The following is a 25121-nucleotide window of genomic DNA, read 5'->3' on the forward strand; positions in this document are numbered from 1 at the left end:
GGTTTAAGAACATTTAAACATCGTTTAAATGTTTTAATTAAACTTGTTTTTCTTAATTTTGTGAATTTTGTATTTGAAACTCAAGTTTTCATAAATTTAAAAAGTGTATCATGATAAGTTTTCATCATTCCTTTGCGAATAATGGTTAGGGGATAAATGCTAACCATTTATAACAAAACCATCAGAATCTTAGATATTTAGGAGAACTAGAAATACTATTGGTTTAAAAATCGAAAAAATATCAAAATCAGAAATGAAGGCAGAGAAGAGAAGAAGCTCATCCGAAAGGAATGGCTTCCATTTCCTGGTTCTGTTGTGTGCACGTGCGACCCACACTCTGCAACTTCACACCCTCTCAGGCAGATAAAGGTCCAACATTTCCCTACCCATTAACTCCATTTTCATGTTCTTCAATATCAGTCATCATTTCGCTCAGGTTTTTTTTGTTCAGGTCCATCGCTTCTCGCATCCTTGGAACATCATAAGACTAAGTCATGCTCACTGTAAGAATTCAAGTATTACCTTTTTGCTTCTCAATTCCCAATGTTTTATGCACACACAACATGGTCTTCATATCTGTGTTTGTTCTTTCAGTTCTTCCATCGAAGAAGGACGTGGGGTTAATAGAAGGCAACTTCTTCTTCACACCGCAGTAGCAGTACCTGCATTTGCAGTCCCCAATGCATTGGCACTCACTGGTGATTTTCTCATTTTCTTTTTAATTAGTTTAAAAATAAATTATGTGTCTTGGATCCGGTTTCATAGATATTTTTAGTGCTATTTTTCAATTCTGAATTGAAGTTTCATCTGCATAATCTATGTCTTATTAATTATAAAAACCAATCTTCAATTCTGATTGAAAACACTTTCAAAAACATTTATGGAACTGTGTGTATGTTTTGTTGATTAATTAGCTATATGCATCGTATAATGTTAATTTTTGCGAGTCTCAGACGTGTCTGAGGATGTTCGTGTGTACACTGATGATGAGAACAAGTTCAAGATTGAGATTCCCCAAGGTGAATTTGAATTGAATTGCAAGCTTTGAAGAGAAAGTTAAAACCATAGACTCAACTCAACTTCAGTTTCTTGAATTATATACTCCTTGTGTTCTTATGGCTGAATCAGGGTGGCAAGTGGGAAATGGAGAGTCTAATGGATTTAAATCAATAACTGCCTTTTACCCAACAGAAACAGCCAATTCCAATGGTGTTATTCTCAGCGTTTATTTCTTCGCAATTTGAGTTTCTGATTTTTTGTCTCTTCAGCCATCATAATTTCTTCTTGTGTAAAATCATCTGCTTACTGTTGTGGCTTCAGTGAGCGTTGCCATCACTGGGCTGGGACCGGATTTCACTAGGATGGAATCCTTTGGCAAAGTTGATGAGTTTGCACAGACTCTGGTGTGATTTCATGATCAGATTTAAAATTATTACTTGGTTTAGAGTTTTCTTTCTCATTATTCCACCCAATGCTAAAATTTCTCCCTTTTTCGTTAAAATGAATTCAACAGGTTAGTGGACTAGACAGAAGCTGGCAAAGACCCCCGGGTGTAGCTGCTAAACTAATAGATTGCAGATCATCTAATGGTGTGTACTTTTACTTTTGAAATTGGTTCGTTATGGTATGTGTTATGAGATTATAAGGAAAAAAATTAAGGATGTTGTAAATTTTGTCCTTCTCTTTTTAAGTAAAATGTGACAAATTTGCGAAAACCATTCTTAAGGAATACATGTTTTAGTTTTTAGATCCCTATTCATATGCTGACATGAGCTTAATGAACCATAGAAAAACTTTCCCAAGTTCTGAAAACGTGGGGAAAACCCAAAGTTTCAGTTTTTAATTCAATTCCAATAATGGATCAGGCATTTATTACATCGAGTATTGGCTGCAAAATCCTGGTGAGAGTCGCAGATATTTATATTCAGCTATTGGGATGGCATCAAATGGTTGGTATAACAGACTGTATACGGTGACAGGACAGGTTTGTGGCCTCATCACAACTCACAACATACACTGCAATATCTGTTCAGTCTAATTCTGTTTATGCATGCAGTTTGTGGAAGAAGAAACAGACAAATATGCTTCAGAAGTTCAGAAGGTGAACTTGTTTTCTTTTTTAAGTAATCCTTTATTTAATAATAGAACAAAGGTTACGAAGTTACGATGATCCAAGACATGTAGTGGATAAGATGAAGTAGCGTTGGTCATTGAAGTGGCTTCTAAGTTGTTTATTGAAATTCAGCTTCCACTTGGTTTCTGCAGGTAGTGGCATCTTTTAGGTTCATATGAAGAAATGGTTATGCCGAGGAAGAAACCTTTTCACAACCCTTCATTTTGTTTTTCTATTCCAATTTGGATTTTCTTCAAAATTGTTGAATGAAAGTAATATAAGGTTAGTGTCAGTAAGATACAATTTGAGATGATTGATAAGATATTTTACAGTGATTGTGAGTGCCTCTGATAAAACTTTGCCTTAACTGAAGCAGCCAGAAAAGAAATTAGTGGTCATAGCCTTGATAGAATATGGTTATGAACAAAGGATTCTGTGTCATATCTGTCCGATTCACAAATTTCTGGAGAAAAAACCTTTGAATAAGAGGTTAAACTTGTTACATGAATAATATCCACCAATAACTTATTACTTCCTGCCTCCATTCAGTGTTACTACTTCCATGTTTTTTAAGTCTGGTTTAAGATTTTTTCTTGACAAAAAATTATGAAAATCAATAAGTTTTCTTAATTTCAATAAAGTATTTATCACATGAAAATATAAATTATGTAATTAATGTTTTCTTAATACTTAAAAGTTATAATTAAATAAAAACAAAAAATTCAAAAAGAGTTTTGAAATATGTTTTATTTTTATTTAACTGTTATATTTAAAGTTTTAGATGATATTAATTTCTTATTGTCATTTATAATATTTTTTAATTTTTATAAAAGAATAAGAGAGGAAGTAACATTCAAATAATTTTACTACACAGTACAATGTTTAAAGAAACATATCATGACTGCAAACAGAAAATCTATACCTATACATATAAGAGATTCTCTTTTTGGTTAACTATTTTTCTAAATTAAATAAATAAAAAATCATCTACTAAATAAATAAAATTGTCTACAAAATAAATATACAAAGACTGTCTTGATAAAATTATAAAAATTATTTATATTTATTTTTATAATTATAATTTTATTACTTTTTGTTATCACAAAAAATAAAATGGGTTGTCATGTTTACTATAAGAAGGTTGATTATTGAAGAGTTGCTTAAAATTATAATATTGGTCCAGTTATAATACAACATTATTGGGAGAATGAATGTTTCTGTATTTGTTTCATACTTTAAATTCATTTATTTAAATTACTTTGTTGATTCAAGAAAAAGGCTCGTATGCATCCGCTGCATATCCAAGCAATGCATTACCATATTACATGTACAATTGGTTGAAAAATTTAAACGACCCTCTACATGAAGAAAGAGTTGCAGGAAATTGAACAGTCTCGTAAGACCCCATCAGAGAAAAATTGAATACATTCGCTAAACCTAAGATCAATAGCTAAATTGAGAGTTATCAATGCCTAATTGAGACTTCTTAAACATGGTTCGTCTTTACACTATTTCCTTCTTGGCATTCTCCGGCTTTTGGAGCAGATGGTTTATTAAATAAAAGAGTGAGTTGATCAAGGAAAAACATATTTTTCATTTGCTCCAGCTGCTGCCTTTCTTTTTCCATCAGCAGGTCTAAATCTTCAAAATGGACAAGCTTGTCTTGGATACTTTTCATCTGCAGAACAGAATATCCAGTATTTAGCAAAAATAAAATAGAACTTAGTAAATACAAACACCATCAAGATAAACTTTGACCAAATTAACCTGAACTTCTATAATTGCAGAAATTCCTTTTTCCACATCTAACTCTTCCTTCTCAAGCTGTATATGTGCATGCAATCGAGATCCTTGGAATGAATCTGAAGTATTGCTACCATTAAATGGGACACTGGCATCTGCATAAAACATAAAGCCACCATTCTGCTAAGGAAATTGAGTTTAAAAATTAATGTCTCCATTTTCAATTCACAGAATCACATAGATCATGTAAAAACTACATAAAAAAAAGAGAAAAAAAATGAGTTTTCTACGGAAGTGTACAAAAGTTAACCACTGAAAAGAGGAAATGATAAATTTAGTGCACTAATGTAGATGCAAATATCAGTGCAAACCTACATTCAGAAATTATTCCAATCAAACAATTCAAGAACACAATGCAGATCGGTCCATCCATTCCCAGATAAATTACTTTAATACCGATGACATATCAACTCATTCATATAAGTCTGTAATCACCTTGCAGCAATGTACTCCTTGAAAATGACCGATAATTTATTCTAGTTGCTTTGTAAACCTCAGACAGAGTTGTCAATGCAGCTTGAGCAGCAGCCTGTGCAACCTCTGACCCGGCCAAAGCAGACAGGAAAGCAGCCTGCAAAACATTGTATAAGAAAGAGTTAATATATTATATTTATGACACACAAAGACTTCCAAAGAGATCTTTCTCCATTAGTCAGTTCAGCTATCAATAACTGTGTTAAAAAATCTATCCAAGACCATAGTAATTAGCTGTCATTTAAGTTAATTAGCCACTATGGAGCTATTGTGTGGCGGAGTCCCTCGGATCTGCAATCTCGAAGACATTGCCTCGCACAAACGGCTATTGCACTCCTACCAACCACACAAAATCTGTTAAACTTCCCCCATACAGAATACAGAAACCTCGGTTCACCTTCACGTAAGGATCTAGGGAGGATTCCTCTATCAGCCTCTGTCACCTCCTACTTCAACCTCCTATCATGTCCACAATTCTCCAACCAATTGAACTTTTGAGTTAATATTATGCTAGTTTTTATGCATTTTAGTTTAATTTGCATAGAACTTAATTGATGTATATCATCTATTTCAACCACCATGCAACTTCCTCCATCTTCCCACAATGACATCTGGTATATGATATAATGGATTCTAATTTTCCATGATCTGCTATTGACAACACTGGTAACCATCTAATTATTAAGATATAGCGCGGTTAGTGCAGTTCGTTTTTTCGTCTTTCTATATAAAGAGAGCAAGAAAGAACCTGAGCCATTTATAAAGAGAGCAAGAAAGAACCTGAGCCATAATAGGATTGCTTGCATCTGCAATAGGCGTGAGACGCATTCTCTTACTAGATTCAGCTGAGGCAACATTATCCAAATCAGATTCAGTATCAGCATTAGTTACCCTCTTTAACTGATTAGAACTGTCATCAGTGCCATTGACAGCAGGTTGTTGTTCATAACTCTGGAATCGATCAGAAAAAGGAAGCTTCAAAAAATGAGCAACACACTCCTTCTCAGTTCTGCCAGCAACATGCTGAGATACCCTCTTCCAATCATCACCATAATGCGTAATAGCTTCCAGAAGATTTGTTGTCTCCTTTTCGCTCCAATCCGTCTTTGTCTCCTCGCTTATCTCCACTCGCCTAAACTCCGCAGAGCTCACACCAACTCGATAATTGCCACGAACATAACACCTCGCACAAAGAGTCAAATCATACTGCACACACTTCAGCTTTTTCTCTATCAAATGCTAAAGAAAACTTAGATGTTGTAGTTTAGGTAGATCTGGGGAAACTGTGGTATGGTCCAGACCACCATCATGGCCATAAATCATAACCATCACGTGACTCATAATCAAGTTCCACTAATTATTTGTCATAAATTAAAAAAATAATGCATATATGTAAATTAATCACATATATGGAGACATGATGGTCTCTGATCATACAACAATTCCTCGTGTATTATTTTCCAATTAGTGTTAAAATTTCACTAGGTAACTTATAGTGTCCTTCAATGTAAACATCTATACTCTAAATTATCGAGATAGAACTACAAGTATCATAGGCTAATAACACCAGATATACTAAATTGTTTCTAAGTTGTGTCAAGACAAAAAATAATAGATAAAAAGTAACCTTGTCACAAGCAAAACAAGCAATGGTACAAACGGCTTTGCAGCCACTGCAGAGTCTCTTCGTGTTTTGTTTAGCGGGAGCGGAAGAAGATTCGGTGTGGTTGGACGCAGAATCGGTTTTGGTCTCTTTGTCGTCCCACTTCAAGGGTTTGGCCAGCGACGAAGACGGGTGGTAATTGATAAGGCCCCAAGCTTCAAGAAAATCGAAGACTCTGCGGATCGAACCGACGTCTCCGACGAGAGTTTTGCGGACATCCGTGAAGGTGATTTTTCGGGTGGGATTGTACCTGAAGAACTTGACGATAGAATTCCTGTAGTACTTGTAAACCCTAGGGCTTTTGGAAGCCGATTCGAAGAACTCGGGTAGGTGACGCACCTCGCTTTCGTGAATCGAGTCCCACGAGAACCATCGAGAGTAGCTCGGGACCACGATTACGTTCGCGTCCGCGGAAGATTTCGGGTCGGACAATGGCGCCTCCGGCTTCACCGCTGCCAACGCAGGCTGCGGGGGAGGCGGTGGTTGCTTCGGGGGAATTGGGGCCGGGGGGGTTTCCGCAGAAGAAGGTGAAGGTTCGGCAGCAGAGGAGGGGGCGGAGGGGGCAGAGGTGGCGGTGGTGGCCATGTCACTGGGCCGCCCTTATTACAAGATTCGAATTACGTATCTATGTGATTTTGAAGTAACTAATTAAGAGTTCATTCAGAAATTGCAACGGATCTTTAGAAATAAATAAACACGTCAGCTCAAATAATGTGTTATGAAATTGAAATCCAAATATCTTTTTATACTTCATGGATGTTGTAAGTTCTTCTTCAATCAAAATGTCTTTTTATGCCTTTTTTTTTTGTAATCTTTGTTTATAATATTCTTGTAAGATTTGTATTTTTATAGCTTCTTTGAATAAATTTCAATCTTTAAAACTTAAAAATATTTAGAATGTCTCGTATGTTAGATGTCACAAAAAATAATAAAATAAATAAATTATAGAAATCAATAAAAAAATTATTAAAATCGATCATCTTTTAAAGAAAGAAATACAAACGTGGGAAGGATTTGTTTTAAATACTTCTACCTAAAATGTCTTGTTCTAAAATACAATTTCTAATACAAAAAAGCCCTATTTTAAAACACTGCTTAACTTTTAATAATTTAGAAGTTTATTTATAAAATATGATTTCAAAATATGTGATTTTAGTACTATTAAAATAACTAAATATATATTTAAAACACATAAGTCATATTTAAAGCACTACTTGCCCTTATTTATTTATTTTAGAAAACAAACATTCATTTTAAAAAAATATATTGCCCCTCAAAAGTGAAAAAAAAAAACTTAAGTCAATCTTGTCTTGATACATTTGTTCTCTCTGTTTAAATTTTCATTTTTATTCAATATTTGAATTATTATTAGTATTATTATTATAATTATTATTTGCCAGTCTTTTATTAGTAAAATACTTCATTATCATTCAAAATCTTTAATTTTCACGAACTTTTCATTAAGAAATCTTAATTTCACGTTTTATTTCTTAAATCCAGAACTCTTCATTTAATCATTATAAGTTATCATTAAAATTCAGGGGATAAAATGATTAAAAAATTATTAAGAAAATCTGACCATGAATCATTTTATAAAAGTATTTATAAATGACTTATTTATGTTTAAATTAACATTAAAATTAGTATTAATACAAATAAATTTTAGCTCTTCACACTTTTTTTAATATAGAGAACTAACCTAATGTGACATAATTTAAAACTTCATTTTTTTATATATAAGAAATAAATCCATATCAGGGAATTTCTCAATCAATCAACTCCCTTCAGTTCTCGTGAAGGAATTTTGGTGCTGCACGATACAAAGTTTCTTCTTTAAGTTTTCTTCTGGATCAAGCCTGCATTGATACACATACCTGCATTATTAGTCGTCACCAATCTATGCGTACGTATTACGTAAACTACTACGTATTACATAAACCTAATGCATCATTGTGATTACAATCCAACCCAATGTCAAACCGAAAAGACCACGATTTGCAATTATTGCGATTCCACCATTGATTACAAAGAAGTTGACATGTACAAAAATCAGAAAAGAAAGTGTGAACAGTAGCAATTAGAGTGAACCATGACGAAAAGGTTGAAAATTAATTCAAGAAAATGTGGAACATTTGACTCCGTGCTGAATGACGGTGAAATAATAACACTAAAGGACCACTGCAATCCTCTCTAATGGAATATACTGATGGTTCTACCCTGCATAATTGCAGGATCTTAAAATCATAAAATTACACCCGTGTCTTCTAGTAGAATCCCTGACAACTACTATGCACAAAAATCACATTCAATGTGATGGACCATCCATCGTCACACAATGCACCAACATTGACAACTATCTACAAACTCAATGCTGGACAAGACTACAAAGAATCATATTTTGATTCAGACGTGATTTTCCTTTTTACAGAAGTTTATTCCCTACGTGGCAGCTGGAAACCTATTCCAGCACCCATTGATTCAATACTACTGCCACTCTTCTCGAGTACAGGTAGTATTAGGTATAAATACACTAGTGTAAATGTCCAAATGGAAAAGCAGCCCGCACATTCCAGTTTCCTTCGCCATCTGGAGCGACTCAGACACAACTTGGTGAGCATGACTATATGACCTGCATATCATAACATTTGTTAGATAGCCCAGCTAAAGAATATAATTTGCAGTGCCAACTTTTCAATTTCAGATCAATAGAAAACAACGAATATAGGAATCAGATCCCCTAGAGCAATAAAACCTTCATGCCATGAGTAAATGAGACCCAAATATCAATAAGATGCCAAAATAAAATATAGCAGACATAATGACATACTTGTATAAAAAAAAAGTTAATACTATTATATTGCAAACCTCTATTTACTTAGAGAGACGGACAAATTAAGAATTGTACATCAATAACATGGCGAATTAATACCCTCACGAAATAAACATAATGAAATATGAACTTTAACAAATCTTGCAGTCACTAATTTTCTCTCCCCTTTTTTACTTAAGATTATAATAGGAGCTATTCTTACCAATTATTACAGCAGGAAATGAGCCAAGAGAACTGAGTTTTTAATTCAGACATGGCTCACTAATATTCAATGTGAGGCAAATTAACAAGCAGATGTTACCTGGAGCTAATTGACCCAGCCTTATGAACTCAATTGTGTTAAACTAAATAGGATTGCAAGTTACAGCTTAGAATTAGACAAAATAATCTCAAGAAGGATCCCAATTCCATAATAATTTTAAGAAATGTAAGATGTCTATTTACTATTCTCAGCTTATTAAGATAGAAAGTAAGTTATCAATTGCAAGTTTAACCCATTTTCACCATCCTCATCAAGGCAATGTAAAACAAAGCAACATACCTCTAGAATGCAAAATAATTAACTTCCAAGGCTAGATTGGAATCCCGCCACTCAAGTAGCAGTTCCACTGCTCTTAGTCCTGCTGCAAACTAAGGATACCTGTAAGATGATACTTTCAAAAGATAAGTTGACATTGGAAATAAAGAGCCTCACTGTAAGATACAAAAAAAAAATAGCCCACCTTATTCGCCCCCTCACCCAGCTGTTTGGTCAGGACCACCACCTTGCATGAACTGAGGAGAAGGAGCAGGAACAATAAATTGCGGTTGGCCAGGAACCGGTGCAGCAATTCCTGAAAAATCAACACACTAGCAAATCATTTCTCATCCTTTTACACAGAGACTAAAGAAGTCAAGAGATCCCGCATGGATGCTTCAATGCCTCATTCTACAAGTACAAACACATAGACAGTACCTCTCCAAACTACATATAAAAAATATCAAACACTCTTCACATATTTGTTATGCACCACCAATCAAAACACCATTTTTAGCTATATTTAATCAAAACTGCTTCGTCTCAGACAATACCATGCTCCAAATTCCAACATAAATATGAGCACAATAACTAAAATCACCTATTTAATAAATATTTGCAGGACAATATGCCAGTAACTTAAATTTCATTGCATTATTGGCTTATCAGTACTTGCTGAAAAGTAAATGGTTCCATGCTTACGTATTTTCAAGTTAATGTTAATTCCTATGGCTGCTGAAAAGAAAAATGAAGAAAAATATATGTATTGCAGCACTCTTGCAATCACACGAAATTTGGGCATGTGAAAAGTACAAATTAACATAGCAACAAAAGGGCACATCCTGAGTCATAGATGAAAATTCTTTAGGGTTGACAACAATACCACTGGGAAATGAGGCTTGAATGGCAGGCATAGGTGAAGTTGTTATGGCATTAACATTAGATCCCCCATAGGGCACAATCTGATGACCTGGTACTGTATAACCCTGCATTGCCGAATAACCATGACCACTAGGTACAGCCTGACCCAATTGTCCATAGGGGTAAATAGTTGTATTCACTGTTCCAGGCACTCCATATAACTGAAGGTACTGTTGCCCCATATATGGGTTATACAGACTCTATTAGACAAGATGGAAGTTGAAAAAGGTCAGCAGTGAACAGACAACAAGATCAATTCTCCTAAGACAATTAAGAAAGGTAATTCAACCTGTGGGTAGATGTACTCTGGTCCATATGCCGTATACCTGCAAAGATAAAACAACCACATATAATGTTGAAAAGATCACCTTTATAGCATGATTCTGGTGTAATACATCCTGATGAACAATTTAAATGTAGTTAGGAACGCCTTGCACACACTGAGATAAACAAACAGTTACTAGTTCGTTATATCCAATTCAAATAGGCTTTGCAAACACAACAAAACAAAAAAAACTAAAAACCAAATCTCTCAGGATTATGCTCTCCTGATTAACCACTACTGCATCGCGAAGAAAATTGACCTTAGAGGCCATCACCGTCACTTAACACCCAACAAAAGTGAAATGTGAGTTGATAACGAGTAAAGTAATAAACGTACAGAAAAATTGTGTGTAGATATATAACCAAGTACAAGGAACGAACAAAATAATGATTTTTAGCAGTGAAAAGAAATCTTTCAAATTTGTTTTGCAAACCACACTCACCCATATGGAGGGTAAACTAATCCTTGTTGATAGCTGTAAGAAAGCGGTTGCTGGTACCCAAAGCCTCCAACATAGCCACCGCGAGGTGTTTGCACACTTCCAACATAAGGGGAGGCAGGTCTTACCCGTCCTGTAAAAGTTAAGAAGAAGCAACCACAAAAATAAAAGCGATCTGAGTAGGAAGAATAAACTAGAACGATTATGTTGATGCAGACCATTACACATCTGAAGAAAGTTGTTGAAGCAAAATAAACACGTTGATTAATCAGAAATTGCAAGCAATATGTTACTAGATCAGACAGACAGCATCACGTGTAAGTAAATTTTTTAAAAACGGTGGTCCATACGAGTCAGAAGATAAGTTTAGGGAAATGACAGTACTAAACACTAAGGGGTGGAAGCATTCGATCTCTTTCCATCACTACTTATAACTTTATCACGAAATCAGAGGCACGCCAATGTGGAAGTCCGATAATGATAATAATATCAACAACAGTAAACGACAATGATGATGACGTCACTGACGAAGCCAACATGACAATTAAATTTTATAACGCAGATTTGCAATGTAAGTTCAGCACGTTACATAGCTAAATTCATTGAGAGCGAGGAAGATGAATCAGACACGATACCATAAGGCAAAGGGGGTCGTGGTCGACCAAGTGAAGCTAGATTACAGTTCGCCCTTCTACCATCAATAACAGGAGTTGGATCAGCACAGGCTCTCCTTGCAGCCTCGGGATCCCGGAAAGTCACCTATACCCTCCAATTCCATGCACACGAGATAAAACCAAGTCATTCTACAGTAAATGTAAATCATATAATGGAATATGAATCTTCGGATAAGACACAGTCCGAATCACACAAAGCAACAAACTTCTCAAACGGCGTGTTGTGTAGTGTTGGTAGTGACAGCACAACAGCAGTAATAACGAATAAAATCCAAAAATGGAATAAAAGAGATACTCACGAAACCATAGCCCTTGGATCGCCCTGTGTTCTTATCGGTGATGACGACGGCCTCGAGAATCTCGCCGAACTGCTCGAAGTAGCGGCGCATGGTTTCGCTCTGAGTCTCCCAGGCCAACCCTCCGACGAAGACTTTGGTGTAAGTGGTGTCTCCGAAAGGAGAATTGAGTAGCTGAAACCCCGAACTCGAACTCGATCCCGAACTCGGACCCTGGATCGCTTGGTACGCCATTAACAACGATCACTATGCTCCGCCACAGGCACACAACAACAACAGCAGCGGCAGCAGCAACGGAGAGGAGAGGCAAAATCAATGAATCACGCAATGAATAGAGATAAATTGAGATTTGGGTTGGGCTGCTAAGACATGGTAAGGAAAAGAGAAGGAAGAAGAATTGCGTGTGGGTGTGGTGTGCGGAGAAAACCAAAAGGAAAGGAGAAGAGAGTGAAGATTTAGAAGAGATATACTGAGAATCAAAGGAAGTATATATACAGAGAGAGAGAGAGAGAGAGGAAGGGGAGATCGAAAGGCACAGTTTTGAGAGGGTAACCTAGGGAATTAAAAGTGGAGAGAAAAAGGGGATTTGGAAATTATATTCTTTATATATTTAAAATTAAAAAAAAAGGAAGAATGGAAAAACCCTAGAATTGTGGTGGGGAAGAAGGGGAAAGAAAATTGAAAAAAGAAGGGTGGTGGGATAGAAGAGTGATTGGAGTAAGAAGGTGAAAAAGGTGATGGTGAGAGTGAAAAAGAATCTGGGTTTTTGGTAGAAGAGAAGAGAAGAGAATCGACAAGAGAAAAGGGTTTTGGTTTTTAGGGTAATGAATTGTGAATTATGAATTATGGTTGTTGCAGTTGTTGTTGGTGACGATGATGTTTGTTGACAGGGTGGAGAGATGGAGGAATAGGAGGAAGAGTGGGAGAAAAGTGAAAGTCATTCATTGTGGCTCAAAGAATGAAGGAAATTGAAAGGCAAGAGGAAGAAGCAACGGCCACAAAGAGAGAGACTTGGATCAAAGGAATGAATGAGTGAATCAATATCAATAGGAAAACAAAATTAAATTAATAAATAAAAAGGAAAAGTAGAACCAGGGTTTCAGTTTTCGACACTTCAGTTTTCCAAACCCAACTGGACAGCCTGCGATTGTGGTCACCCGGGACCCACACACTTCCTTCCTTTCTTTTCACTTTCTTTTTGCAAAACAATTCTATCACAATGTTTTCTGCAATTCAATGTTTTTATCATTATAAATATTATTTTTAGACCCAAGTTTACATGTTTTTAAATAGTTCTTAAACTTCTTTTATATTATCTGTTTTCAATTTCTTTTTACTAATTTATACGAAGTAATTATAGGACACGATTTTGTTGCTTTTTTATTTGGAAATTTATTAAAAGAATAAAAAAATAAACCTTTAAGTTTAAATGTTAAATAAAAAAAGTTTAATATAATTCTAGCGTAAAGTTATAGTTCGGTTTATATCTTTGATATATTTTAGTTGTAAATTTTCCTTTAAAAACTAATACCTAATATTTGAGTGGTTTATATTATTATATCAAATAATTAATATTTAAGTTATTTACTTTATTTCACATGTTTTAATTTAGATATCATTTGAAAAATATTTAAATTTATTATAATAAGATATAGTAAAATATTTAAGTTTGCTAAAAAAATATCACTATAAAAATATTTATATAAGTAAGAATGTGACACTGGGCACCCGGACACTGATTAGGGTGGGGAATGATCGTCGGTAAAGAGGCACAATCAAAAAGCGATTCCTGGCAAATTTCCAGTGGGAGAGACACATGGAAGAATCGAACATACACCGGAATGAGAGTGATCTAGAGACTGTATAGGTATGTGAGTATACAGCTAAATGATAGCTTAAAGGAATTGATTTGGCTACTCATATCACCAAAATGCATTTGCTTTTCGGTAGTCTAACCCATAAGAACTCCATGGTTAGGCGTGCTTAGCCTGGAGTAATTTATGGATGGGTGACCTTCTCGATGAAGTACACCAAATTCCTACTACAATTCTAAAGTGATTTAAACTCAAATTCTACTCTAGAACACCAAAATCAACAACTTAGGGACCCAAATCCAATTCTACTACTTGTAACTTGTTTTAGACCAGTTTAAGGTTCCTAACAAGTCAAAATTGACCTATATAAGCTACCCAAACAGCACAAGAACACACAAGACCTCCAGTTCCCAAAATCACTACCTCACTTCTTTTCAAGTGACCCAAAACACTACCAATCCTCTTAACTTTCAACATACAGCTGTTACCTTAGATTTTACTCATCAAACATCCTCATTTGCAGTCACACAACACGTTTAAAGCAGTGCACAAGCATTAGTTCACAAATTCACATATGAGCATTTCAGCACATATAATTCCATACACTCAAAACTTAAAAACGCAACCCAAACAGCACAATGATGCATAAATCGGTCCATACACCTAACATATAACAACTTATAAGAAAGTATTATAGCTCCCTTTACCTTAGAGTTGAACAGTCCAGCTCACAACACTGCTTCCACAGTACCCTACTCGGTGAAGAACCTAACAATACCCTACAACCACCGAAATGGTGATGGAAACAACTCTTAGAGCTCAAAATTTAGCATAGAACAGAAAAAGGGAAAACACGAGACGCATGCAACCAACAAAGATTGCATGTGTTAGGTTTAAGAACAGAGAAGAGGTTGCATGCAGGGACTTACCAGCTTATAACCCAAAACGAATCGGACGATTGTGAAGCCCTCTACGTCGCGGACGTTTGAGCGCTACTTAAACAGAAATCCAGTGACTCAGTGAAAAGGACTGGAAGAAAGAAGGCAGAGATGTGATAGAGAGAAAACAAAGAACTTAAAGAACTGAGTTCTTAGAGAAAGAATGAAAATAGACTAATGAACCTGTTCAAAAATTCATATTTATATTAAAATACTAAATCTATAGTTTAATGCACTAATCAACTCTTTTCAAACCCAAATTTTAGGTTCTCACATCTTACGATAAATTAATTTTTTGTAAATTAATTTTTTTAAATATATGAAGCAAAATATAAAATGTTTCTTATTAAAATTTAAAATTAGTTAAACAAACAAAATATTCATACTATAAATATTTTTATATTAAATAACACAACATATACTTCATAAAATATTTCAAAGAAACAGTTTTGTAAGAAGACATTTAATTTTTACATTTTGAAAAATCAAAAGGCAAAATTATTTAGGAAATCTTTATGATTGATTAACTTCAATATTTTTTAATATTGAGTTGGATTCCAATTTATCGGGATCGATTGAATATCAAAATTAAAAGAAAAACAAATATAGGTTGGCTTTAATGAAATATACATGATATTAAATTTTGTTAAAATTGGGATGGATGAGGTGTTAGTATTTGTTTTGGAATTTGCATGTAAAGAGCCCACGCGGCTGTGACACGGATTGATGGATACTGTGCATCTCCGGTGCAACTGTTGGTGACTTGTCAGCGACGCTTTCTCAGAGCAACAGAGCTCGTTTCATTATTTGGGCGAGGAAGAAATTACTCTTTTTTTTTCTTTTTTTAATTCTGATCTCAAGTATATAAAATATGTAAATTAATTTTTATTTTCTATTTTAGTATACAAATAAATTACATTGTATAGTATATTTTCTATTAAATGGTATATCATTAGTAATTTAAAAAATAAATAAATCTTTTGATGAAATTATTAAATTAAATTTTATGTCCTGATATTTTTTTTATAAACAAAATATTAAAATTAAAAAACATGTTCAAATTACCATATCTTATTATATTTTAAAATTTATATGTCAGGTTAATTTATATATATATATATATATATATATATATATATATATATATATTTGATTAATTTATATATATATATATTTGATGTGACATCCCAAAATATATTAATCACATCATATAAGTTAGGAGTCGACATTCCCAATAAAGAGATCAGTTAGAGTATGACTTACAATTAAATACGAAATTACAGTCATCCAAAGCAAAATACAGAGTTTTCAAACTTAGACAGTTTAGAGTATTTAATATCCAAATGTTTAAAATATCTAAATTCTAAGTAGATTGTGCAGCAGCATCATTCTCCTCCAGCTCTTGCTCTAGAGGTATTTCCTCACCAACATCTGCTCTCATCCAAGTGGATGATCATTGCAAAGAAAAAACATACAAAAGCAACACACAACAAAGAAGCAAGGGTGAGCTAGATAAACAGGCAATAATCATATTGTTCAATCAATTAATAATCATCATGCTTAGTACATATAAAACAGTTAGTACATAACACTTTAAACCATGACTCAACACTCACGCGACTCATCCGGATTAGTATAACTGTCGAACTATTGGTCGTCTTTGCACTTGCGTAGTTCAGCTGGCACTCCCCAACACTAAGCAAGGTAAATCCCCCAAATCTGTCTATGTCTAAACTCTAAGACTATAGACGAGGACCTCCCTCTACTCTCACCACTTACACTGCTCTCCTCTATCTGAGTATGAACAGTGCTTCGAGTATAGGGATAGACATACCAGTTCAAAGCTCCATACAGTTATACAGAACAACATCATCACCCACGCATCACTTTCATCCATCTCACCCTGAGATGTCCAATTCATACTCAAATTCATCCTTTAAATTTGCAGTCATATCATCACAGTCATTTAACATATCACATACATTTACATACTTTCCCATAAATCACATTACAGTACGCATTCCAAACATTTTGCACACTTAATCCAACCCAGTACAAGAGCAAATGAAACTTAGAATCGAACACTATTTGCCGAGCACAATTTGGCCGGACACTATTTGGCCGAACGCTATTAGAGGAACATCAATTGGCCGAAAACCATTTACTGCACTATTAGGTCGAATGCTATTTTGGACGAACACAAAGAGACCGAACGCTATCAACCGTGCACTGTGAGGTCGAACAATATTTGAGCGAACGCTGTGAGATCAAACAATATTAGGACGAACGCTATAAACCGAGCACCATATTAGATTGAACACAATTGGCCGAACGTTAAAACCGAACATAATAATGGATCGCACACTGTTTGGACGAACGCTCAAATATCAAGCCTCATCATGACCAAACGCTACCTATGACAAGTACTACATGAGGACGAACATCATTGAGAACGATCGCTAACTGGGAATAAGCCTCATCAAGACCGAACGTTCACTATGGACGATCACTAATACACAAGACCGAACGCTTACAAGCTAAACCTTAGAATACATGATACAGGTCGAACGCTAACGATCATTAGCACATAATAAGGCCGAACGCTAATTGATCCCTAACACATGCCCAAGGACGAAGGCTAAAGCTCGCAGAACACCAGACTGAACGCTCATAACCGAACACCATATTAGTTTGAACCCAATTGGCCGAACGCTAAAACCGACAATCATAATGGATCACATACTGTTTGGACGAACGTTTACAGACTGAACCTATCAGGTGGAAAACTGTTTGGGCGAACGTTGACCTATTTAAATTACCATTTGGGACGAACGTTTGCATATTTAAATTTCTATTTGGACGAACGTCACTTTCGAATTCTGCAGAATTTTGCAGAATCACAACCAGAGCCCCTGTTTCATTCCCCTTTTTCCCAAATTTTCATCAGAGAACAGAATATCACATATCCCAACCACAGATTAATATTTCTACAATCTATAGGAACATATCCAGCTCCCCTTACCTCACCGTAACCTGAAACAATACGTGTATCCACTCATTATCCATTCTATCTATTTCCCAGAGTTCTTATTTGGTAAACTACTTGTCTAATTTTTATCATAGTAGAGATCTTACTTTCCCCCAAATTGGTCACCGGAGCATCAGACTCACCTTCGGCGCTAGCACATATGACTAGTCACAACGTACTGGACCAGGCCAGGGCTGCTCTATGATCAGGGATGTGCCAACTCAGGTTTTTAAGTCCCCTCTATCCTACCAACAAAGAAAGGCTTTTAACAAGTTATGATTTAACTATCTAAGTTATTAAAACTGTCCTACAATGTTCTAGACATCAAATACCCAATTATATATATCACTCACCCCTCACAGTAACCTTAAACAGTACCTCCCCATATACATGCTATCACAGAGCACTTACTCCAAACCCTCCAACCAGAACAATTTCAACCAAAACATATTAATTTCAACATTCAGCCTACCTATTTTTGTATAAAATAAATTCATACGAGTCCAATGATAATCAGCATAGCAGGATCACACAATGTCACATTTTTAACAATTACAATTTAAACATGCTCACCACCAAAATATAGTATAACATTAAAACAATCAAAATAAATCAAACAGGCACATCATACAGTTCTTAAAATATAACTAGCTCCCCTTACCTTGAAGTTGAGCAGTATATCCTACTGGAGTGCCCTAACATTACTCTCCACACAGAGCGAAACTTGACAGAACCTACAGATCACCAAATCGGTGATAGAACATAGCTCTTAGAGCTCGAATAGACAGAGAATGGAAGGAATAACGTACAAGGCACGTGAACCTAGTAAAGTTGCATGCTCTAGGTTCTAGAACAGGGAAAGAGAAAGGAAAAATAAAACTTACCGTTCAGAATGAAGAGAACGTTCGGTAGAAATGAAACCCTCTACTCCGCAGACGCTTAGGTAGCACCAGAATCAACTTTCTATGGTTCAAGGTTCTGGGTATCAGAGAATAGGCAGAGAAAACTTTTAGGGCAAGAGTTTCTTTTTAGAGTGAGAAAGGAAAACAGAAAGAAGAATCTGACAGTTTGGAAAAAGACCCTTGCTAAGGTCATGTTCCCTTAGTTTGGGCCTGGCTGCCTCCAACTGGGCCCAATGGCCTTATAATTTTCTAGGCCCTTACATTTGATAGTTTGAAATCTATATTATATTTTACATATATAATTTATGTGAAATAAAGTATGAAATGAAATGTCATTGTAACAATAGGTTTGGAAAAAGCTGTGATCTAATAGAAAAATATTTAACAATGTAAAACCGATTTTGATGGGAATTGCTGTGCTGATTTGATATATGGTAATATTTAATTATATAAATTATGTATTTGTTTCTTGTTTTTTAATTGATTTTCGTTTAAATTTTTTAAAATACTTATTTTACTTTTTGGAGTCAAAGACCTTATTAATGATCAGTCGAATGGTCAGTTACACCGTAGAAAAGAAAATCAGACGGTTAAACTTTTGACACAAGGTAAGTAAATAACTCTGATTGAGCTAATAATCAGGATTAAATAAATTTGAATTATAATTAGGTTAATTCGTATAGAAATTCTATTAAAAAATTATAAGGTATTTAATACACATTAATTATTTTTATATTTGATTTCAAACTTATTTTAGTATTAAAGTATCTTTCTATCCATGTTGAAACAAACACAAATATGAACATTGAAAAACATAAAGAAAATGAGACAAAAGAACTTGTATCAGGAACTTATCAACCCTATATACCCGTAAACTTGTAAATTTTAAGGTATTTTAAAAAATTTATAAAAATACTAATAATTTAACACTTTTTCTTCACTCTTATTCTATTATAATATTTAATACTAGTAATATAGAAGATAGAAGTGAATTGAAATATCACATTTTAAGTTAACTTTTTTTTTTAAAAAAAAAAGACATAATTTTGTCAAAAATTAATTTGTTAATTTAAATGTCTCTTATCCAATGAGATATTTCAAAGTTTGAATGAATAGGAAATTTTTCATGGCCTAATCACAAATGGTAAATGAAAAAAAATATTAATAAAAGTGTTCCACAAAACTATTTAACTATTAATTTTGGTATACCAAAGAAATACTTTCTTAGTAATTATTCTAAATTTATACTTAAGATAATTTGTATTAGATAGTAATATAAAAGAAATGGCAGTTTATCCAAATGTTGGAATAATGGTATTTGCGGGTCTTTGTTGGTCATGTAGTGTCACTGTTAGCAATTTTGGTTGATGATTGTGTTTGAACACGTGCAGTTGCACCTTGCTGTTTCAAGATCCTCCCTAAATTAAAAAAAAAATGAAAATGTAATTTTATGTTTGTCATTTTAATTTTGTTAGTTTGAATTTTGTTGTTGCTAAAATTAATATTTGTGTGCACTTTTCATGTATAGATTACTATTATTTTAGTTTATCAACCTAAATATTTACAGTTATTTTTATTTTTGAAATTAATAACAGATTCGGGTTCTAATTTAATTATTCATTTTTATTTTAGTTTTTAAATTTATTCTATAAATTTCACTTTACTGTATAAAAAAAATTAATCGTAGAAAAAAAAAATGGGTTGTTGTGTAATTAGCTAATACGAGTCCGCTCTTGATTCTTAAGACGGTACCAATTTCGCTGAAACCATAGAAAAAATCCCTATAATCTGTAATCTGTTGGTGGGTTTGAATGGCGAGCAGCTGGAGAAGAACGTTGGGCAACGCGAGGTCCTTCGTGAGCAATTCGATGGGTGGTCTGAGGGGCGGAAGCAACCTTGCTTCGTGGGTGGTCGCCGGAACCCTAGCCTACTACCTCTGGATCAAACCCTCACAAGACCTCAAACGCCAACAGCAGGTTCTTTTCTCTCTTTACTCTATTGTCTCTCCAAACTTCAATTTGCAAACAGCGCACTCACTGTAGCAGTGGACCCCACAGGAAAAAGCCGCACTTGCCGCCTCCGAAGCCGATCCTTATCGATACGTTGAGACTCGAAAACCCGTCCCCGATCCTCAGGTTTCAGTTTTGCACCAGTCTCTCTTTTCCAATTTCATGTACTCTTCTTCCGCTTTTGTAATGAATTGGGTTTCAATTTCAACAATTCCAGGTAACGGGTTTGATATACGGAAAAAGAAACGAGGACAGAGAAAGCAAATCAGAGGATTAGCATGTGAGTTTGTTGCCTATCATATACTGCTATACAGTCACTACATTCCGCATAGTCAATGAAGCTAGATACATAGATAGATCCCTGTCTTTCCTCTACATGTAAGTGTGTCAGGGGGCATGGCTTCGTCTTGATTTATTGCTGCACTTGTAATGCTCTGCGCAGGGGTCAAAAATGAAATCAATATCAATAAGGCATATCTTGTGTTTTGATGCATGCTCAATTTCATCTCAGATAAATTATATATACTGGTACTTTTTTTTGTATTGCTGTTTCTGACAACATACTACATGGTGATGCAGTAAATTAGGTTATACATTTAGCAGCAGTGCTCTTTCGGTAAGCTTTTTCTTTGGTGTGTTATTATTTTTTTAGTGTCGAGAATCAACGTTTCTAATAACCTTCCATGCTTCACGAGACTGGAGGGATGCTATAAAATTGTAATGAATAAGTCCTGACATTACCCATGAAGCAATGTTGAGGATAGTTTCATGCTTACTGTTATTCTATCAATTGCATTACATCAGTTTTGTGAAACAAATTAGAAAGTTGCTGTAGTCGTTATGTTGCGCAATGAATCTTGTGAGTTTGTGTGTTCAATATCTGGAAGCGCACCAATCACGTTTTGGTACTTTGATAAGTAGAGTATCGTATCCCTAGAGATTTATGTATCAAACAATAACTGCGACAAATTCACTAATCAAACTAAGTGCATTAATAGAAACATGTATCTATAAACAGATTAGTGCAAATAGAACTCTTTGGGGAATTTTATCAAACAGTTGGAATAAAAAAATATTTTATGGAAGAACGTTGTTGGAGTTAAACATTTGTAGGAACCTGACTCATGTAAAGAAGAATCTCTCGTCCTTATTTCTATCATTTTGCAAATTCAATCATCTCAGTTTTCTCAAAACTTAATTAATGAGTTTGATTCCTAATTTCAGATGTCTAATCCCTTGGAAAACCCAATTATAGAAATCAGCCCTAGAATAGAGGATTTAAGTCCTGAAAATTAGTATTCAACAAGTTGTACTTCATATCTAAACTGTAAACATGATTTGCAACACTTTTATCTTCATAGATGTTTGGTTGATCAAGCCAAATAGAATTGAAAGCATAGAAGTAGAAATAATTGCACTCTATAGAAATTAGGTCACCTATATACAAGGATTACATGATTCAACTCCTGCTACAAAATTGATGAAGAATTTGGACTAAATGTGAGGAGATAATAGTCAGATTCAAATTTTTCTTTGATGGAAAAATGAATCAACTAACCAACTCGTCCATGTGGTTGGCTTTATAACTACACTTTTTGTCACGTCAATTTGTTTTGCTTCAGCAAGATAATTTCTTGCTTATGGATTTCTATCTTAAGGTGTGGTGAATTCTGACTTACGCACCATTTTTTTGCTCTCTTCATCTGATTTTGCTAGCTTTTCACTTATGTAACTTAGTTCCTCAACTCTTCTTTAATACAAAAATTTAAACATTCATCAACCATTAATACACAATTCTTTTTATCATTTTATGTGTAATTTGATAGATTCTGTGATCTAAACCATGAGAAATAGTGGATAATTGCTCCCAAAAACTAAGTGTAAGAAGTAATTATACTCTTTGAAATCCACACAACGGACTTAATCACAACCATTCCTATACTTTGCTTTCTGAATTTCGTGCTCGTGACCATCGCTACATAATAACATGTTGACAAGTTCAGACATGCTCAGGCACCAGCAGTTCTCGGAAATGTTCAGCCAACAACAGTTCTTGGACATGCTCTTCACACAACTTACCTACCATTATATGGTCCTGAAAATGGAGTCTTCACATCACGGAAAACTTGGAAGAGATGTAACTAGAAGAGAAGATGAAGAATAATGCTGCGAAAATATTGGAGAAAATAATGTAATAAATATCTTGTAAATATTGGCATAGGATAGCTAATTGTATATCCAACTTGTTTGGATAAAGGTTTTGCTAATTCTTGGGTAGAATAAGGAAGGCGTGACATTCGAACACTCCTAGGTTTCTTTACAGAAGAAGTCCCACATCCCACTTTGCCTTGGTTAGCTCACGGTCAAAAGGCCTATATAAAGGAACTCAAGTAAGCTTTATAACACAACTTGATTTGAAGAAAATACGTGAGTGAGTTTTTCTCTCTCTCTAGAGAGTTTCTAATCCTTTGTTAGTGTCAAGTGACAATTCTTTTAGCTGTGTTCTTTAGCTTATCCAAGGTGGAAGGCCTTGAGGAGATCAAGTTCATCTCCTTTCTTTAACTTCAAGAGGAAGCCACATGTTATGGTGAGATTTAATTTCTTTTTTTGTTTCCATTCTTGTTCTTTCCTTTTTATTTTTTTTCTTGGAGAACAATTTAGAGTAGCCTGGTTCAAGTGCAGACCAAGATTTGACCAAGAACCAAGAAACCAAACTAAATCCTCAAAGAGGCCAAGCAAGAAGACCATTTGGCATTTCCCCACCAAATCACCACTGTAATTGAAGAACCTACACCATTCTTTTCCTCGCACGTTCAGAAAAACCCTACCATGAACCCTACCAAAGAGTCATCAAAGAATCCAATTTCCAACCTACATTGATCGTAGCTTGCACAAATTTTTCTCACCAATTCTTGGCTCTAAGAATCATCAATGACTCTTCCATGTTCTGACCTAAACCTTACATAACTTTTCAGTCATCCTTACCCTTATCCTTACCCTTCCACAGACATACAAACTACAACCTACTCAATCCAAGAACTACCCAAGAAAACACACAAACTAGGGGATTGTTTTTCGTTCTTTCTCATCTTTGTGTCTTAGACTTGTGAAGCTACAAGTGTCTAGATCTAATCCTTCATTCACTTGCTGGGATCTCATCACACCACCTCAATTAAAAAACACTTTTTTCAAAATCTCTTAGACATTGGCAATGTAAGTGAGCTGATATCTACTTTTGGCTATACACTTTCCAGATACCTCAATCATAATTTTTCTAAAATAAACTTACATTATTAATATTAAACTTATTACAAATTTGAAATTATTTAAAATATTATGAACGGTGAAGCATATTACCCTTCTTCCATTGAGAACAAACATCTTTGTGCACAAAACTTTGTTTTTGTCTTGGATGTTAATCAGTGCTTTGTTCCATTGTTGTAGTTTTCAACATGTGTGTTTGTGTTAGTGTCAACTGTTGCCAGATGTGCCTTTGTCTTCTGTAGTTGAGGGTAACTCTCCACCATCGTGGTGGTTACCAAAGCGTATGTTTATTGTTTTAGAAGTTGAATACACGTGTCTTGAATCTCATTTAGATTTTTGTTATGTAGATTATACATGCCAATGTAGTTTCTTGATCCATTGTGTTTGGTGTCATATGCTTCTCAGCTTGCAGCGTTGAAACTTGTCACCTATCACTTTTAGAAAACCTTTTGATATAATATTGTGATATCAATCTACAAATTGCAAAATAAGCTGTTTGGGTGCCAATATTTGTTTTTCTATGTTTTCACCCTGTTCTTCAACAGTTCAACTATAAATTGGAAATCTACCAACATTTGATCCCCTTGGTAAAAATTAATTGGAGGTGAAATCCTGCAACAGTTCCTCTATGTTGCTCTCCTCTATGTTGCCCCTTTTGGATGATTAGCAATGAGTAAAAAAGTATTTGCTATTTAGAGCCGGATATGCATCACAAAAACTTAGTTACGTCAGTAAGAAAGGATGTATTTATTTGAAAATGTCAACTGGGGGTAATCTGAGCAGGGTCTTGTGAACACTAACAATTTTGTCATCCATGAAGCTATTTAGTACTGTTGGGGTTTTCCATGTTTAAACTTTTTCTCCTTACTTCGTGATGTTTGCCGGCTTAGAGACTATCTTGTTTTGTTGCTTCAGTTTATTGGCTCTGCTCTAATCTTTATTTATTGTACTCTGGTCACTGGTGTACACTGTTTGCACTTAGTAGTTGACACTACTTCTGTATGACTGAATAGACACTAAAGCTATAGAAATTATGTCGGAATAAATTTGAAATAAATTTGACTTTCTACTTGCTCTTTCTGAGTGTAGTAGCAGGATTGTGATTTTCTGA

At 34.7% G+C, this 25121-nt stretch overlaps 4 protein-coding genes across 6 annotated transcripts; 2 read left to right on the forward strand and 2 right to left on the reverse strand.

Moving 5' to 3' along the window:
- The first annotated feature begins 214 nt into the window (after positions 1-214).
- Positions 215-2448, forward strand: LOC124834958 (psbP domain-containing protein 3, chloroplastic). The gene is made up of 10 exons (XM_047309797.2): positions 215-369; positions 452-503; positions 595-698; positions 954-1019; positions 1129-1209; positions 1321-1403; positions 1514-1589; positions 1866-1984; positions 2057-2101; positions 2266-2448. Exons 1-10 carry the CDS (start codon positions 291-293, stop codon positions 2290-2292), a joined length of 732 nt encoding a protein of 243 aa, XP_047165753.1. The 5' UTR covers positions 215-290; the 3' UTR covers positions 2293-2448.
- Positions 2449-3487: 1039 nt separating this feature from the next.
- On the reverse strand, positions 3488-6736 carry LOC124834949 (SWI/SNF complex subunit SWI3B-like). The gene is made up of 5 exons (XM_088107444.1): positions 6018-6736; positions 5171-5596; positions 4352-4487; positions 3881-4011; positions 3488-3791 (listed from the first exon to the last, which is right to left on the reverse strand). Exons 1-5 carry the CDS (start codon positions 6636-6638, stop codon positions 3600-3602), a joined length of 1506 nt encoding a protein of 501 aa, XP_087963570.1. The 5' UTR covers positions 6639-6736; the 3' UTR covers positions 3488-3599.
- Positions 6737-8143: 1407 nt separating this feature from the next.
- Positions 8144-13086, reverse strand: LOC148204283 (uncharacterized). Its single transcript, XM_088107445.1, has 8 exons — positions 12059-13086; positions 11721-11844; positions 11089-11218; positions 10611-10647; positions 10284-10521; positions 9606-9716; positions 9425-9523; positions 8144-8682 (listed from the first exon to the last, which is right to left on the reverse strand). The coding sequence occupies exons 1-6, from the start codon at positions 12287-12289 to the stop codon at positions 9619-9621; spliced, it is 858 nt and encodes a 285-aa protein (XP_087963571.1). The 5' UTR covers positions 12290-13086; the 3' UTR covers positions 8144-8682; positions 9425-9523; positions 9606-9618.
- A 7345-nt stretch (positions 13087-20431) lies between these two features.
- LOC124834957 (uncharacterized) lies at positions 20432-23170 on the forward strand. 3 transcript variants are annotated; one of them, XM_088107446.1, is made up of 5 exons: positions 20432-20713; positions 20795-20872; positions 20964-21026; positions 21326-21362; positions 22760-23170. In XM_088107446.1, the coding sequence occupies exons 1-3, from the start codon at positions 20549-20551 to the stop codon at positions 21021-21023; spliced, it is 303 nt and encodes a 100-aa protein (XP_087963572.1). In that variant the 5' UTR covers positions 20432-20548; the 3' UTR covers positions 21024-21026; positions 21326-21362; positions 22760-23170. The 3 variants fall into 3 exon arrangements, with proteins under 3 accessions (XP_087963572.1, XP_047165751.1, XP_047165750.1); XM_047309795.2 differs by lacking the exon at positions 22760-23170 and having other exon boundaries at positions 21326-21521; XM_047309794.2 differs by lacking the exons at positions 21326-21362; positions 22760-23170 and having other exon boundaries at positions 20434-20713; positions 20964-21289.
- Positions 23171-25121: the final 1951 nt, after the last annotated feature.

The sequence above is a fragment of the Vigna umbellata genome, chromosome 2 (assembly GCF_029865625.1).
Source record: "Vigna umbellata cultivar VRB3 chromosome 2, Vumbellata_1.0, whole genome shotgun sequence".
In the NCBI taxonomy this organism is placed as follows: Eukaryota; Viridiplantae; Streptophyta; class Magnoliopsida; order Fabales; family Fabaceae; genus Vigna; species Vigna umbellata.